At 41.2% G+C, this 17,815-nt stretch overlaps 1 protein-coding gene across 2 annotated transcripts in view; it reads left to right on the top strand.

The window, feature by feature from the left end:
• Window positions 1-290: 290 nt before the first annotated feature.
• ADGRE1 (adhesion G protein-coupled receptor E1) overlaps window positions 291-17,815 on the top strand; it is a 72,150-nt gene continuing 54,625 nt past the window's right edge. The window contains exons 1-2 of one of the 2 annotated variants that reach the window (XM_030197116.1): window positions 291-335; window positions 10,994-11,091. In XM_030197116.1, the coding sequence (XP_030052976.1) occupies window positions 11,061-11,091 (31 nt within the window). In that variant the 5' untranslated portion in view covers window positions 291-335; window positions 10,994-11,060. The remainder of the gene's footprint in view (window positions 336-10,993; window positions 11,092-17,815) is intronic. The other variant, XM_030197117.1, reaches the window with a different exon arrangement.

Genomic DNA, 17,815 nt, shown 5'->3' on the forward strand with positions numbered 1-17,815 from the left:
ACAATGGTTCAACTTACCAGAAGGTACAATGATAAAAATGAAAACCATACATTATTAACTGCAAGAAAAATAAGATCAAAAATTTCCCAGTCTTCAAATCTGTTCTAAAATGAGTATATTTCACAGTAAATCGCACAGGATGTGGTAATTTGCTCCAATGAACCCCAGCCTGACAACAACGTGAGGACATAGAAAATTTGCACAGGTTGCTGAGTTAGCTTGCCTTGAAAGAGCCTGTTTTGAAAAGGTCCCCTTAGATTCAAAACTATAGAAAGAGGAGAGGTCCCACTGAGCTTTCTTTCTGAGAAGTTCTGAGAGAAGAGGACATTTCTCTGGTAAGTGAACACTATTTTGTTTTGTGCTTTGGGAACTTAAAGATTGGGGTTTAAAGGAGGAATTGTAGGTTAGTGATAGGCAGAATAAAAATATAAAAAGCAAATTTTATCAACTAATCTCCATAGTCTTTTTCCCTTAGTTTTAAAACTTGAATTTTGTACCACAGCATTAACAGATAGCCTCTAGCAGGCAGTGTAGGATCTAGTTTAGTCTTCCCGCCCAGCCCAGGACAACTCTTCATTTATAGTCAGTCATTGTAAATAGGATAACAAGCAAGGAGTGCTCTTACAGAGTTTTAAATACATTTCATTACCATCTAAGAAGCACAACCGCCACCGAATGTTTGTACGTTTGGGAAGCTTGCCAGGTGCCCTTGGCCTGGATTGGCCGCTGTCGTGGACAGGATGCTGGGCTCGATGGACCCTTGGTCTTTTCCCAGTATGGCATTACTTATGTACTTATGTACTTATGATGGGGAGGAAATCTATTCTTCACCTGTGGATAACGGCTGAATGTCCGGAGTTGTTCCAATGGCGGTCCAGAATGATTTTCCTTTGTTCCCTGGACTGTAGAGAGGTTGGAGATTTGGCCTCAACTAGGGGGGATGCCTTTTGCTGTATGTGGGCCCCTTTTTGGGACTCGTTGACAGCAGTGGCATGGAGCAGAATTCTAAACTCTTAGCACGCATGACATGTTATATGAAGGGAAGGGGAATGGGGAGGGGCTTTAGGAGGGGAGGGGGGTCCTCGGCTGGGAAAGGTGAGAACTTAAGCTAGAATGCAGTGCAGAAGTCCCAGGTGGTTTTTGAACATGATTGTTTATTTTCTTTTTAGAGATGCCTGGCTTCAATTATTTTTGCGAAATTGTATATTGTAACAAGCAATGAATAGCGTGCAGAGGAAGGGGAGTAGGGACGGGGAGTAGGGGAGGGGGTGGGAGACTTGTTTGTGGTAGGGAGGGGGGAAATTAAAGGGGGGGAGTTTGTATTTGATGGCTGATGTTCTGTTCTTGTTGTTATTCAATCTATTTTGACTCTGGCTCTGACAGATTGTAACTGTTTCATGTATAATGTACGAGTTTTGTCATCAATAAAAATGATTGAATGAAAAAAGTGAGGTGAAGGAAGCTATTAGAGCTAAAAGAAAATCCTTCAGAAAATGGAAGAAGGAACCGACTGAAAATAATAAGAAACTCAGACTACACCTCCCAAATTGCAAAAAATTATCTACAAAACTGACCACCTCAATGGGTGGTGATAGGAGCTCCACGTTGCAGGGCCATGCGGTAAGAGGTCTCTTACCTTATGACCATGTGTGCCTGGGGTGTTTTTACCTGCTGTGGTAAAATAGGCCCTGGCATGTGGGAAAAATGGCTCCCGCCACCAGCACAGGGCCCTTTTTACCACGCAGATTGGTAAAAGGACCCCTATATGTTAACCATCTCTCTGACCTCATGTGCACCTTTCTTTAAATTAGTCACCTTATTTTCTAACTCCTCTTACTCTCTTACCTATCTATATGGTCCATCTTTGCTTATACCCTACGCTGTCTATTAAAATGTTCTATTACTTATTGTGTTGACATTGTGATATCAACACAAGGGCGTATCCAGGGGAAGGCGGTTGGATGTTTCTAGAGATTTTGGTCCCTTAATCCAGAGAGGGGGAATGACTGCTGATACGAAGATAAGTGCAGTTTGCATGAATAACTTTGTCATTTTTTAAAGATGTCATGAAAGACTTTAATGGGTGCTGGTATAGAAAGTATGTCACTAAGGAAGAATTGTTACTAATATCAATTAATACTGAAAGGTATTAATCCACAAACGAACCTTTTCCGTAGATGGGAAGGAGGTAGAACTAGAGGACATGAAATGAGATTGAAGGGGGGCAGACTAAAGAAAAATGTCAGGAAGTATTTTTTCACGGAGAGAGTGGTGGATACTTAGAATGCCCTCCCACGGGAGGTGGTGGAGAGGAAAACGGTAACGGAATTCAAACATGCGTGGGATAAACATAAAGGAATCCTGTTCCGAGGGAATGGATCCTCAGAAGCTTAGCCGAGATTGGGTGGCAGAGCTGTTGGTAGGAGGCGGGGATAGTGCTGGGCAGACTTATACGGTTTGTGCCAGAGCCGGTGGTGGAAGGCGGGACTGGTGGTTGGGAGGCAGGGATAGTGCTGGGCAGACTTATATAGTCTGTGCCCTGAAAATGGCAGATACAAATCAAGGTAAGGTATACACAAAAAGTAGCACATATGAGTTTATCTTGTTGGGCAGACTGGATGGACCGTGCAGGTCTTTTTCTGCTGTCATCTACTATGTAATAGCACATAGGTGGGAATATATCCATAAAAAAGAAGAGTAACCCGATGACTGAAGTACTATACCACCGGGCAGCAGTATATCTGAGTGCCATAGTGTGTGCGATAATCTGAGGGTACTCTCGATTATATAAAAAGAATCTAACACAGTACATGTAATGACATTGGAGTTCATCACTATGAAGTTTTTCAATAGGTAGCAAAAACTCCTGGTTCTAGTAGAGTATGACACTGTGATGTAGCAGCCATACTTTGTATTGTTATTTGAATATTTTTACTGCTGTAATTGTCTATTGCTGATGTTTGATCTAGTCTTACTGTACACCACCTTGAGTGAATTCCTTCAAAAAAAGCGGTAATAGATCCAAATAAATAAATAAATAAATAAATAAATAGTATATGTGATCTTTCCTATCCAAAATGTAGTTCTTTTCCATTTTCAACCTTAAACTGCTGTGACCTGCTAGTTAGCTATAGCGGTATAGAACATTTTTAATAAACCATAATAAACTTTAAACATATAGGAAGAGAAATTCTGAATAGCTTGGATCATAAATTTAGGGCAATACAAAAAAATATTACAATAATCAAGCACTGACACTATTAAAGATTGAGGGGTCCTTTTACAAAGGCGTGCTAGTGTTTTTAGTGCATGCTAAAAATAAGCACACGCTATATGCTAGAGACACCCATAGGAATATATGGGGGCCTCTAGGGTTTAACATGCACTAAAACTTAGCGGGCCTTTGTAAAAGACCCCCTGAGTCCACAGTCTAAATGTACTACTACTACTTATCATTTCTATAGCACTACAAGGTACACGGAGCGCTGTACACTAAACATGAAAAAGACAGTCCATGCTCAAAGAGCTCACAATCTAAATAGGACAGGCAAACAGACAGAACAACTAAGAGGTAAAAAAAATTACAAATCTGTTTCAGCTTTCTCTTCTTAAAAAATGAAAGTGTCTGATCTATAATGATAATGTGTATTCAACATTCCCTATTTTAAGAGACTTAACTTACCCACTACCTTGTTTTCCTACCATGGTGCAGTGTTTCTGGGGACCCAAGAAATGTTCATCTGTGTACATGATGTGGTGTTTCTGAGGAGGAAGAGGGCAAATGAAATGTTAGATTCAGCAGACAGTATAATCTTGCCATCAGCAATGTGACTCATAAGCTTTGGTTTGATTTTACAGTAGCTTATCATTTATCGTCCATTGCACCATTTAATTAGAACAGAAATTTAGCAGTTTTATTAATAGCATAAAATATGAAGAAAAGCCAAGTTAGCTTCTAGTCTCACCATGTAAAAAGGGATAACTTATTAGATTTATCGGTAATCACATGAGTACTGGAGAAGCAGTACTGAGATGTACAGATGTTAGAAACGCCAAAGCACTAGCCACATTTTCCACTTCAGAACAATTTGCTGGAGTTTCATCTAGTATTTTCAGCTTCTGCGGTCTCTGCATTTTGTTGGTGTTGTCAACTCTTTGCACTTTGCTAGACTATCTGATGCAAACTCAACAAAAGTTCAGAAAGGGCTGACTTAAGCAATGTCCTGGGTGAGATATGAACGCTTTCACAATGAATGTAAGAGGAACTGTAGATTATAATGGTGACGTCTTGTGCACCAGTTCAAGAGCCAGTTCTAGGGAGAGTCAAAGAGCTCATCTCATCCGCTAGGATCTTCCAAACCCACCTCGCACTAGTGACATTCTCTTCTATACCACTCATCACAGGAGGAGTATCAACTGTCCCGTTAACAGCAGCATTGTCATTCATACCTGTGCAGTTTAATACTTTGCTCAATGTCCAGTCTCTCTTCTCACCTAACACACATATAACTCTCCTAAATGGTCCAATAGATCAGCAGGTACATTCAGAGAGTCTTTTCCACTTTCATTGGTCAGTTTCTTTACAGGTGTATTAACTCACCTATGTGTGACTTAGACATAAGGGTTAATTACTGGGTAACAGGTTATTGTGAGAGACCTGGATTGGCCACTGTTGGAAACAGGATACTGGGCTTGATGGTCCTTCAGTCTGTTCCAGTATGGCAACACTTATGTTCTTATGAATCCTGGTTTGGCTTGAAGGATTTTCCACTTTTATCTCCGCTAGGAAAAAGAGGATGTCTTCATTTTATTTTTATTTATTTATTTATTCATCAGGATTTATGATCACCTTTATGAAAGGACTGACCCATGAAAGCCTGGTTCAAATTCTGCCTGCTGCTCTATGTGATCTTGGGCAAGTCACTTAACCTTCTATTACCTCAGGTACAGACTTAATAAATGCTCCATGGACAGGGAAATACCACTGTACACAAATGTAACTCATCTTGTAACTCACTAGTCTAAGGCACCACAGAGGGCAGAAGAGAGTGCGTGGTGGGGAACGGATGGGGGAGGAAGAATATTAATTATTTCGATGCAGCAAACGATACACTCACAGCTGAATTCTTAGAAAAGGGTAACTGTGGCTTCCTTCTAAGAAGATAAATAATCTTCAAAGTTAAGGACCACTGTGATGCTGTGACAGACTGGGCAATGTGTATTTAACGGGGTTCTCTAACTTTGTACCTAAGAGCAAGAGCAGGACATATCTTAGTCTTTCAGATGTCTTTTCTAATGAACTCTCTCTGTTAGCTCCTCCCTCATTCTACTGTCAGACAGGTTTATGCAAAGATAACAGCTTAAAAAAAGGAGAAGTAGAATGAGTTATCGCAAAACGAGAACTTGTGGGCAGGCATGTAGGCATGTAGTATGACCACTGAGCTGCATGTGAAAAGACTGAGCCAGCCCTGGCTTTCTTGGCATGCTGTCTATATACTTGGTCTTTTCTCATTTCTCCAACAAATTGTAAATACCTGTGATAGTATGGGTTTCTGAAATGCAGAGGGAAATTAATATGGGGAGCAATGAGGGACAAGACCCATTCAAGAAGTCATGTGCCTTTTACTTTTTCACCTCCATCTTGAGGGCAAGGTTGCAGTATGAACCATTGTGAGGGGTTCAGTGTGAGAATGCCCCCCCACACATACACACTGGAATACACCTGTGTTCTCTTATCATTTTTATTTTTCTAGTGAGGTTGGTCCTGGTCTCTCTTCACAAAGTTTTCTCCTTTTTTCCAAGATCTCATTTGAATGTTATTTATTTATTTAAAATACTTAGAACCTGCTCTAGATATCATTCTGGGCAACTTACAAAATCACATATAAAATTCATAATTTTCTGTTTTCTTCCACTTCCTGTTCTCTTCCCTTCTACCTCTGCATCTGTCTAATCTTCTTTTCTCCATTTCTCTTACCTGCCCTTTTATCTATGTATAGCTAGATTTTACTCCTCCTTCTCCTTTCTCCCTACACCTACTTACCAGCTTTCCATTTCCTATTTTGACTTCCCTAGTCCTCTCATTCCTTCCCTAGCCTCCTATTCCCCCATCTTTCCCCCATTCTAGTCATCCATTTCCACTTATTCCCTCCCCAGCCTCATCTACCTTCCTCTTTCTTTGATCCCTTCACCAGCCCCAGCGCCTTCCCTGTTATTCTGTTCCTTTCTATTTCCAGACCCTTTCTTATTCCCTATCCAGACTTTCATTGTCATCTTCCCAGATTCTAAACTATCTCACAACCTTCAAAGACTTGCCCCTCTTGCTTAATCTCTCAGCCTCTCTGTAGACATCTTCTGCTCATATCAACTACCTCCCAAGCCCTCTCCCCTCCCCAGGACCTTCAGACTGTCTCCCCACACCATTTTAATGCTCTGTCTCACAGCTCTACTGATACCCCTCATCTAGTTCCCACTGACCTCCCTAATCTCTGCTCAGTTTCTTATCCCCCCACCTAACCCTTACATGCCTATTCTTCATTCTACCCAGTCCCTGAATCCTCAGTCATAATCCCAGCAAAATCACCACTTACACTCCAGACTTACAATCTGTCTTCTGCTGTATCTGCCCTCCTACCCCTTTCCTAAGCACTCATTTCCCCTGCCCAACCCCCACCATCATACTCTCCTTCCCTAGCGTCTTCCTCTGCATGTGTCCTTACTTCTCCCCCTCACAGTATCTGTCCTCCTATCCTTTCTCCCAATATCAGCCTCCAGCCTCCTTCTCCCAATCACCAACCCCTGCATCAGCATTGAAGCCCTCAAAGGCTCATAATAAAAAAAAAAAAAATTCAGAAAGAGCTGAAATGGAATTTGAACCTAGATCGCCTTGTTCTTAGCCCACTGCACTAACCATTAGGCTATTCCCCAAACTTGCATAGAGATCTATAAAGAAGTTAATTAAAAAAAAACAATTTCGTACCATGAACCTCCCTAGTTTCTGAATTTGTGAGGGAAGGGGACAACCACCATTGGGGATTGAGGAAGTGTCATGCCTTAATCCCTCCAGTGGACAGCAGCTCAAACAAAGCACCTTTTGTAACTTGGACATGCCATGTACCAGGTCTAAATAACAACGTCCATCTTTTTAGACACGGATGTTCCTTTATCTTCTGTGATCGGAGTTGGATGTCCATATTTTGGCCCCTCCGTAGTCCTGCCCAAAACATACCCACACCACGCTCCCTTGCCATACGGATGTGCTGCAGTTTTAGACACCCATATCTACTACTACTACTATTTAACATTTCTATAGCGCTACAAGGCATACGCAGCGCTGTACACCATACACAAAAAAGACAATCCCTGCTCAATCCTAGCTTTATAAAATCAATATTTGGACGGCCATGCAATATGGATGTCTAAATGCCAGTTTTCAAATGTCCAAAACACAAATAGAGCTTCTAAAATTAGGACCACAGTAAATGTTAATGCATTTTTCTATTACAAGCACCAGGTGACAGCACCGTTTCTGTTATATAAATAGATATTTTTTAATTGCAATTTAAAATAGCAAGGCGGATATTCAAAATGATTTATGTGGTTAACTTTGGAGTTCATCACATAAATTGTTTATCCTGAAACTTCAATGTCCAGCCAGGAAGAGAAGCTCTGGGAGGTGTCCAGGGAGGGTGAACCATAAGTTATGCTGATAGTGGTGATCTTCAGCACTGTGCAGATAACTTTATTGATATAAACAGCTGTTTTAATTTAATCTGAAGTTCTACTTAAACATACTGGAAGAAGTCATCTGTATATCTTTATGCAGCATCTACTCTATTAAATATTGAGCACAATGTACTACTACTACTTATTTCTATAGTGCTACTGGACATACGCAGCGCTGTACACTTGAACATGAAAAGACAGTCCCTGCTCGACAGAGCTTACAATCTAATTAGGACAAACAGGACAAATAAGAGATAAGGGAAGGGAATATTAAAAGTGAGGATGATAAAGCGTTAGGCGTTAAAAGCAGCATCAAAAAGGTGGGCTTGTAGCTTAGATTTGAAGACGGCCAGAGATGGAGCTTGACGTACCGGCTCAGGAAGTCTATTCCAGGCATATGGTGCAGCAAGATAAAAGGAACGGAGTCTGGAGTTAGCGGCGGAGGAGAAGGGTGCAGATAAGAGAGATTTACCCAGTGAATGGAGTTCCCAGGGAGGAATGTAGGGAGAGATGAGAGTGGAAAGGTACTGAGGAGCTGCAGAGTGAATGCACTTATAAGTCAATAAGAGGAGTTTGAACTGTATGCAGAAATGGATAGGGAGCCAGTGAAGTGACTTGAGGGGAGGGCTAATATGAGCATAGTGACACTGGCGGAATATTAGTCGTGCAGCAGAATTTTGAACAGATTGAAGAGGAGAGAGATGGCTAAGTGGGAGACCTGTGAGAATCAAGTTGCAATAGTCTAAGCGAGAGGTGATAAGAGTGTGAATGAGGGTTCTGGTAGTGTGCTCAGAAAGGAAAGGGCAAATTTTGGTGATATTATAGAGAAAGAAACGACAGGATTTAGCAGTCTGCTGAATATGTGCAGAGAAGGAGAGGGAGGAGTCGAAGATGACCCTAAGGTTACGAGCTGAAGAGACAGGAAGGATGAGAGTGTTATCCACAGAAATAGAGAATGGGGGAAGAGGAGAGGTTGGTTTAGGGGGAAAGATAAGCTCAGTCTTGGTCATGCCCCCCCCCAAACCCACTCCCCACAACTGTACAACACTACCATAGCCCTTATGGGTGAAGGGGGGCACCTACATGTGGGTACAGTGGGTTTCGGGTGGGTTTTGGAGGGCTCACATTTACCACCACAAGTGTAACAGGTAGGGGGGGGATGGGCTTGGTCCGCCTGCCTGAAGTGCACTGCACCCACTAAACACTGCTCCAGGGACCTGCATACTGCTGTGATGGCGCTGGGTATGACATTTGAGGCTGGCTGGCATAGAGGCTAGCAAAAAATGTTTTTAAATTTTTTTTGGGGGGGGTGGGAGGGGGTTGGTGACCACTGGGGGAGTAAGGGGATGTCACCCCTGATTCCCTCTGGTGGTCATCTGGTCAGTTCTGGCACCTTTTCGAGGCTTGGTGGTGAAAAAAAGGGACCAAGTAAAGTCGGCCAAATGCTCGTCAGGGACACCCTTCTGTTTTCCATTACTGGCCGAGGATGCCCATCTCTTAAGCACGTCTCTGTCCCGCCTTCGGTACACTATGAACACGCCCCCGGGAACTTTGGTTATCCCCGTGATGGAAAGCAGTTGAGGACGCCCAAAATTAGCTTTCGATTATGCCGATTTGGGTGACCCTGAGAGAAGGACGCCCATCTCCTGATTTGTGTTGAAAGATGGGCGCCCTTCTCTTTTGAAAATGCCCCTGATTATGGCCTAGTATTTATTTATTTAGATTTTGCTCACACCTTTTTCAGTAGTAGTAGCTCAAGGTGAGTTACATTCAGGTACTCTGGATATTTCTCTGTCCCAGGAGGGCTCACAATCTAAGTTTGTACCTAAGGTTATGGAGGGTTAAGTGACTTGCCCAAGATCACAAGGAGCAGCAGTGGGATTTGAAGCAGCCACCTCTGGATTGCAAGACCATGCTATAACCATTAGGCCAGTGGGCAGCATTTTTAAAATGCCAATCACCACGGTTGAAATTACTAAGAATATTTAGTGCTGAGATGCAGATATTGGCCAGGCCTACCAGATCCACAGGACTGCACAGGCTTACCACTCCAACATAATATGTTGAATGTTAAGAATTATTCGAATTGTCCCAAGGTGCAGCCACATCTTAAGTGTTGTGTGTAGTTCTGGTCACCCCAACTTAAAATAGATATAGCAGAATTACAGAAGATATAAAGAAGGGAACCAAACTGATACAAGGAATGGAACAGCTTCCCTAGGAAGAAAAACCAAGCAGGTTACAGCTCTTTAACTTGAAGACAAAAAGAGATCTGATAGAGGTCTATAAAATCATGAATGAGGTGGAATGTTTAAGGCAAAAGGCAGTTTGCAAGTGTACTAATAAACTGAAACAGTACTAAGACTAGGGCACAGTCCATGAAACTAACTAGCAGATTTAAAATACATTGGAAAATGTATTCTTTTCCGATCAATGCACAATTAAAGGGTGGTATTTGTTACTGGAAGATGTGGTCAGTGCATTTAGCATAACCCATTATTAGCCAATTAAGTCACTGCTTATCGCTGGGTGTATACAATAAAGTAGCATCTACTGCTGGGCTTGATGGACCTAGGTTCTGACCCAGTCAGACGCAGTGGAAGGCTCATATGCAAACATTCTAGACCCCTAGAGGGTCGATATTCAAAGCAATTTAACTGGCTAGAAATGGCTCCTGGCTGGATAAATTGCCTGTTTGGGGCTATTCACTAAATTTCAGCAGCACTTAACCGGTTAGTATCGCTGAAAATGACCGGTTAGCATTTAAAGCCAAACTGGCTATTCTGGGAGCAGAGTCTGCACTTGGCCAGTTAAATGCCAATATTTAGCACTTAACCGGCCAGGGTAACTGCATAAAAAGGACCACATAAAAGTCAGTCCTATCTTTATGCAGTGCCCCATAGCCGGTTAAGAGATGAATATCACACTTCTAACCGGCTGTGTTAGCTGGCTCCAAAAGCCCGGAAGGTCTATGCCGAAGTCCAGACATAGTTCAGCATTGAATTTCCGGGCATAATGCTGGAAGTGGTCAGCATAATGCTGAATGTCAACCCTTAAATATTTATTTCTTTGATTTTGTACCCGCTCAATTTACACAGCTTACTGCAAAAACTACAATTGTATAATTCAATCACTTAAGCATTTTATTCTGTAAGATCCCTGTCTCCTCTTTTTCGATAGTTCCTTTCTTTTCTGGCCACTAAAGGTTGAGCATATAGTAACCAAAATCTGTGGCCACATTTTTCTAACATCCATTTTCTTGCTCAAGTGTTTGTGGTGGGACAAGATAAAAGGAACTGCAGAGCCTCCTTCACTCTTCGAGACTGTCCAGTGCCATGGGGAAGACACACATCTCACTGCTGCTGGGTAAGTCACTGCTGTTTCTCTTTTCGTCTAAATTTTTATTTATAAAATTTGGATATACCACCCTTCTTACAGCGTGAACCAGAGTGGTTTACTATGCTATATATATCATAAACAATTAAACCATTACAAAAAATATACAAAGCCAAAAAAAAAAGGCAGCAGCAGTCCCCCCCCCCCCCCCAGTACTGATCAGGCATCCAGAAAAGCTATCTTGAAATAATATGTTTATAAGAGGCTTTGTGCATCCAGACCAAGATGTTAAACTTTATTCAAAAGTTAATAGATCCAAATGGAAGATGACTAGGGTGAAAAGACTATGGGGTAATTGAAAAGGGATTTCTGTGGGTGACAGCACTTTAAGGAAAAGGGAAAGGGTTTTGGATTTGATATACTGCTTTTCTGTATTTACAATCAAAGCAGTTTACGTATTATATTCAGGTACTTAATTTGTACCCGCAGAAACAACCTTTTCTAGAATTATCCAGACTATGCACTTAGTTATCTGTCCTCATCAGAGCCGCTCTCTGAGGTGGATTGGAGAAGGGATAGCATTTAAGCACATAGGCTTTAAAAATAAAGTGCTTTGAGATATTAGAGAGGAGGGTGATAGGCAGGGAACGGGGTGTTACTTACAAATAAAAAGTAAAAAGTTGAAGTATAATATGTATTTGATTACGTACTGCAAACTATATTGTAGATTCTTTGTTGTGCAACTAGCACATTGTTATGTGTATTTTTTAAATGAAAATGTGTTAGGTAAGCTATGTTCAGAATTAACAATGTTCAATAAAGACTTCTAAAAATTAAAAAATAAATAAATAAAGTGCTTTGTGTGCGCCAAAACAGGTATAAATGTATGGGTAAGTTTCTGAGAGAACAGTACAGTATGCAGCTACTTTCCCTTTGAAAACTGGTGGACCTTACGTGCATCTGTCCCAGCAGTTATAAAATGATCCTCATTATGGCCAGGTGTACTCAGGACTAGAGCTGTACCTGTCCTTTGTTGAAGGGGAAATGCCTCAGTTGCCTGTGTTAATATACTTTGCCTTTATAAAAACAAAGAGTAGCAATATTTATTAAGCTGTTGAAAAAATATTTCTTTCATATCATCGTGTGTGGATCTTTCTATGAGATATATAACGCGAACAACCTCAGAGCAGATTCACATTTTGAAGGGAGAGATGTGGTAGCCATGTTAGTCCACTTTTAAAGGTACTCAATAAAAATAGAATAAAATAAAACATAGAAAAGAAAATAAGATGATACCTTTTTTATTGGACTAACAATACATTTTTTGATAATGTATTAAGTTAGTGCTTCAATGTTGGTTTTTTGACAAGCAGTATATCATTTATTAAGCCATAAGGGCCCTGTTTACTAAGCCGCGCTAGTGTTTTTAGCACGTGCTAAAATGCTAGAGACACTCATAAGCATGCGCCCATGCTGTTAGCATACACTAAGCTTAGTAAAAGGGCCTTTTAGAGAGCAAGAGGGCATGGAGAGGGGCAAGATGAAATACTAGTGTGTAACCCCATTCAGCAAGCGAAATACATATCACTAAAATAATCTAGATGTTGGCATTTACACCTGCCCTGAGACATGCAACCTTAGCAATGCCGCATAATATACTCCTGAGGCTGTACTCTCAGAGACACCTAGAAACATGTCTGGTTGGAAATTCAAAACTTCTGGAGAAAAAAATGGTGGAAATCAGGGCAAAATACAAAATATTTGAAAATGAACTAAGTCCCCCCCCCCCCCCCCCCCCCCCGCGCAGATCCCTAAATACTTTGAGTTGTAATGTTCTACCCCAGTAAGTACAAGTCATGCATAATATCCCTATGAATAGATGGTTGCAATAAAATTACGAAAGTCTACTTTGAATTTAAAGAAATATCTTGTTGCCACTGACTGAAGAGTTCCTAATGTAACCCCTGGTTTCACCATATACACCTAGGTGACTTCCTAATGTTTGCCCCATGGAGTGGGAACCCAGTACACAATCAGATTTATTGATTGAAGGACCAAGGCTAGGACTGGAATTATTCTGGGAGGTTGAATAAGCAGTTCAGACTTCTTTTCATAATTCTCCACATAAGTAACTCAGTTGATTCCAATGTACTTTTTCTCTTAAAAGTCTTTAAGGCAGATCAATATTTGACAGTGGAAAGGCATAATATGCAGCAATGCAAATTGATAACAGTAAAACTATATACAGAGTCCTCTCCTTCATTCCTCTCTGCCATTTCTTTACTTTTTATTTTACTCCTAGTTTCTACTACAGAAATGGCAGAAGTCAACATGGTTCATAAAGTTACTTCTTTCTCTAGATACAGGATGAGATTAGATGTACTCGCCCTCTCTCTGACAAGATTATCAGTGCTGTTAAGGATTATCAGTGCTGTTATCAAGTAGTTTTTAGTTTGACATTAGCAGACAGGGGCATAGAGACAAAGTGGCTCTGCGAGAGGCCTTCAGTCGTAGTCCTGCCAGTGGAGAGCTGATGCTTCAATATGGTGTTTTCTATCACTGGGGGACAGGCCGGTTCCCTGGAGTTCTATAGAGCTTGCCTTTCCCTTGCAATTGGCGATGTGATACTCAAGCAACACTCCCCACTGGCAGGAATGCAGATGGAGGACTTCAGGTCTACTTAGCGGGAACATTGCTCCGCAGTTATTTATTTATTTGTTACATTTGTATCCCACATTTTCCCACCTATTTGTAGGCTCAATGTGGCTTACATAGTACCAGAGAGGCCTTTGCAGGCTCCGGTGTGAACAAATACAGGGTGATGTTGTGGTAATATCAAGTTCATGTGGCACAGCCACATTAGGGAATTGGAGAACGGAAGAGTTGTGTTATGTCCATTACGTGCTTTAGTTTGGTTGTGTTGCAGAGATTAGGCATTTAAGTTGGATTGGTAGGGTATGCCTTTTTAAACAGGTTGGTTTTTAGTGATTTCCGGAAGTTTAGGTGGTCGTACGTCGTTTTCAAGGCTTTTGGTAATACATTCCACAGTTGTGTGCTTATGTAGGAAAAACTAGATGCATAAGTTGTTTTGTATTTAAGTCCTTTGCAGCTTGGGTAGTGCAGATTTAGATAAGATCGTGTTGATTCGGATGTATTTCTAATTGGTAAGTCGATCAAGTCTGTCATGTAACTTGGGGCTTCTCCGTAGATGATTTTGTGAACCAGGGTGCAGATTTTGAAGGCAATGCGTTTTTTGATTGTGAGCCAGTGTAGTTTTTTGCGGAGGGGTTTTGCGCTTTCAAATCGAGTTTTACCAAATATAAGCCTAGCTACCGTGTTTTGAGCGGTCTGAAGTTTCTTTAAGGTTTGTTCTTTACATCCTGCATAAATTCCATTGCAGTAACCTAAGTGGCTTAGTACCATTGATTGTATCAGGTTGCGAAATGTTTCCCTCGGGAAGAATTGTTTCATGCGTTTGAGTTTCCACATTCAGTGGAACATTTTCTTTGTTGCGGATGCCACTTTTTTTTTTTGTACCCCGCGCTTTCCCACTCATGGCAGGCTCAATGCGGCTTAGGTACTTATTTGTACCTGGGGCAATGGAGGGTTAAGTGATTTGCCCAGAGTCACAAAGAGCTGCCTGTGCCTGCAGTGGGAATCAAACCCAGTTCCCCAGGACCAAAGTCCACCACTCTAACCACTAGGCCACTCCTCCACACACTTGGCTCTCTAGTGTTAAGTTACAGTCCATTGTAACACTGAGGATTTTCAAGCTGTCTGAGATAGGAAGGGTGTGATCTGGGGTGTTGATACTTGTGGGGATGTCCGCGCTGTGTTGGGATGAGAGGATGAGATAATGAGTTTTTTCTTTATTGAGTTTTAGTTGAAATGCATTTGCCCATGAATCCATGATGTTCAGGCTGAGCTTGATTTCGTTGGTGATTTCTGTCAGTTTGGTTTTGTAAGGAATGTATATTGTGACATCATCTGCATATATGAAAGGGTTAAGGCCATGGTTGGATAAGGACTTGGCAAGTGGGGTCATCATTAAGTTGATTAGGATCGGTGATAGGAGCGATCCTTGCGGTACTCCACAGTTTGCTTTCCACAGTGATGATATGTTTGAATTTGATTTTACTTGATATGTTCTTGTGGTTAGGAAGCCCTTGATCCAGTTAAGTATGTTTCCACCAATCCCAAACTTATCTAGTAATCTTATTAATATATTATGGTTTACCATGTCGAATGCACTAGACATGTCAAATTGGAGGAGAAGGATGTTTTTGCCTGTTGCTATTTCCTGCTTGAATTTGGCTAGAAGAGTAATACTGCTTCCGTGCTGTGGAGGGGGCGAAAGCCTGACTATGATTTGTGTAATATTGAGAATTTGTTTATGTAATCTGTAAGTTGTTTGGTTGCCATGCTTTCCATCAGTTTGACCACCAACGGGATAGATGCTACTGGACGGTAGTTAGTGATTTCGTTTGTTTTTTTTCTTGGTATCTTTTGGTATTAGGGTGAGTAGGATATTGCTATTTTCCTTAGGGAACAGGCCTTGCTAAAGCATGTAATTTAGGTGGGATGTGAGGTCTGCTATGAAGCGGTCAGGGGCGGATTTCATTAGGTAGCTGGGACAGGTATCTAGTTTCCATCTACTAATCGCCTGGGTAACTGTTTCGATGGTAAGGAGGGCAAAGTTTAACCAGGTCCGATCTGCTGGGTATTCTCCAATGGTTGGGACCAATTCATTAAGGAAGTTTTCAATGTTGGTGTTGTTCTGAGGTTGCATGTTGCATAGGTTTACAATGTTTTCATTGAAGTACTTCGCAAGTTTATCTGCAGATGGGATGTCTGTATTCGTGGTAGTGACCAAGTTGGGGTCTAGGAGTTTGTTCACAAGTTGGTATAATTTCTTCATCTTTGTAATCTGTCCCTATTTTGGTTTTATAGTAGAGAGGTGTGGTAGCCGTGTTAGTCCACTTTTAAAGGTAATCAATAGAAATAAAACAGGTATCATCTTATTTTCTTTTCCAGGTTTTATAGCATGATCTTTTGGTCTGTCTTATTGCATATTTGTATTTTCTTTGTATTTGTTTGAGTGTATGTTCATCTTTTGTTTTATTCCATGCTCGTTTGAGTTTCCTGGTTTGTGTTTTTAACTTTTTTCAGTTCATTGTTGAACCATGGTGTTGAGTTATGCTTGCGTGGGGTTCTTGTTTGTAAGTTAGATTTTATTAAAGGTCCTATTAGTTATATTTGGAACTCTTACCTACAGGGTAATAAAGGTATCCCATTTTAGATTATTGTTATTTATTTAGATTTTGCTCACACCTTTTTCAGTAGTAGCTCAAGATGAGTACACTGGGTATTTCCCTGTCCCTGGAGGGCTCACAATCTAAGTTTGTACCTGAGGCAATGGAGGGTTAAGAGACTTACCAGATCACAAGGACTAGCAGTGGGATTTGAACCGGCCACCTCTGGATGTCAAGACCAGTGCTTTAACCACTAGGTCACTCCTCCACTCGTGGTGTTTTATTGGGCCAGCAGATGCACATTTGTCAGTTACCGCGGGACGCCTGAGCATGTCCCATGGTATACCATTTTATGCTGCGTTAGCGCTTAACACAGCTTGGTAAAAGGCCTTTACAGGTAATGGAAGGTTGGGTGACTTGCTCAGGATCATAGGGAGCTGTAGTGGGATTTGAACCAGGCTCCCTTGGTTCTCAGCCTACTGCTCTAACCATTAGGCTACTCTAAGAATATGGCTCACCCAAACTGTCCTGGTTTTCTTTAGATTTTAAACCTGCTTCTTGACTATGAAAGACCTTAGAACTTGATCTAGGTCAAGATGCAGTGGCAAACACATTTGGATATCAAGATAAATTAACTATAAGACATCATATTGCAAGGATGCTGAAACCAGTCCTCGACAACTCACAGTCATGTTTTCAGGATAGTTACAATATACATGTATTGGGTGAAATAGCATGCATAGGGTATCCAATCTGTACAAATTAATCTCATATTTTATTTATTATGATTTATTTACTGCCTTTTTGAAGGAATTCACTCACGGTGGTGTACAGTAAGATTAGATCAAACATGAGCAATAGGCATTACAGCAGTAAAAATATTAAAATAACAATACAAAGTATGGAATAGCATACTACTTACAATGTCAATACAATACATAATAGAACATTTTAATTGATAGTGAAGGGTAAAGCAAAAATGTAACATATAGATAGGTAAGAGAGTAAGAAGAGTTAGAAAGTAGGGTGACTGATTTAAAGGAAGTTGCACATGAGGTCAGAGAGATGGTTAAATATTATCTCAGATAGGGTAGGAGTGGATAAACATGTCCTGCTGCAGTATATGCAGCCCGAGTCACTCCTTGTGTGAGTGAGACTAACAAGTTAATTACTTATTCCATTAAAGACCTAGTTGAAGAGCCAAGCTTTCACCTACTTCCTGAAGTAGAGATAGTCACGTGCTAAGCGGAGTCCATTCCAGACTGTGGGGGCTACTCCGGAGAAGGCTCGCTTGTGGGTATCGCATCGTGTAATGTCTTTTGGAGAGGGTGTGGTTAGTGATAGTCCTTGAGAGGACCTTAGTGTCCTTGGCGGTGCGTGGAGGATCAGCCTATTCTTCAGGTACTCAGGGCCATTTCCTTTCAGGGCCTTGAAGATCAGACATAGAGTTTTAAATTTAGCCCTGTATTGTACTGGTAGCCAATGAAGTTTTTGCAAAAATG

This window comes from Microcaecilia unicolor, chromosome 3, assembly GCF_901765095.1.
Source record: "Microcaecilia unicolor chromosome 3, aMicUni1.1, whole genome shotgun sequence".
In the NCBI taxonomy this organism is placed as follows: Eukaryota; Metazoa; Chordata; class Amphibia; order Gymnophiona; family Siphonopidae; genus Microcaecilia; species Microcaecilia unicolor.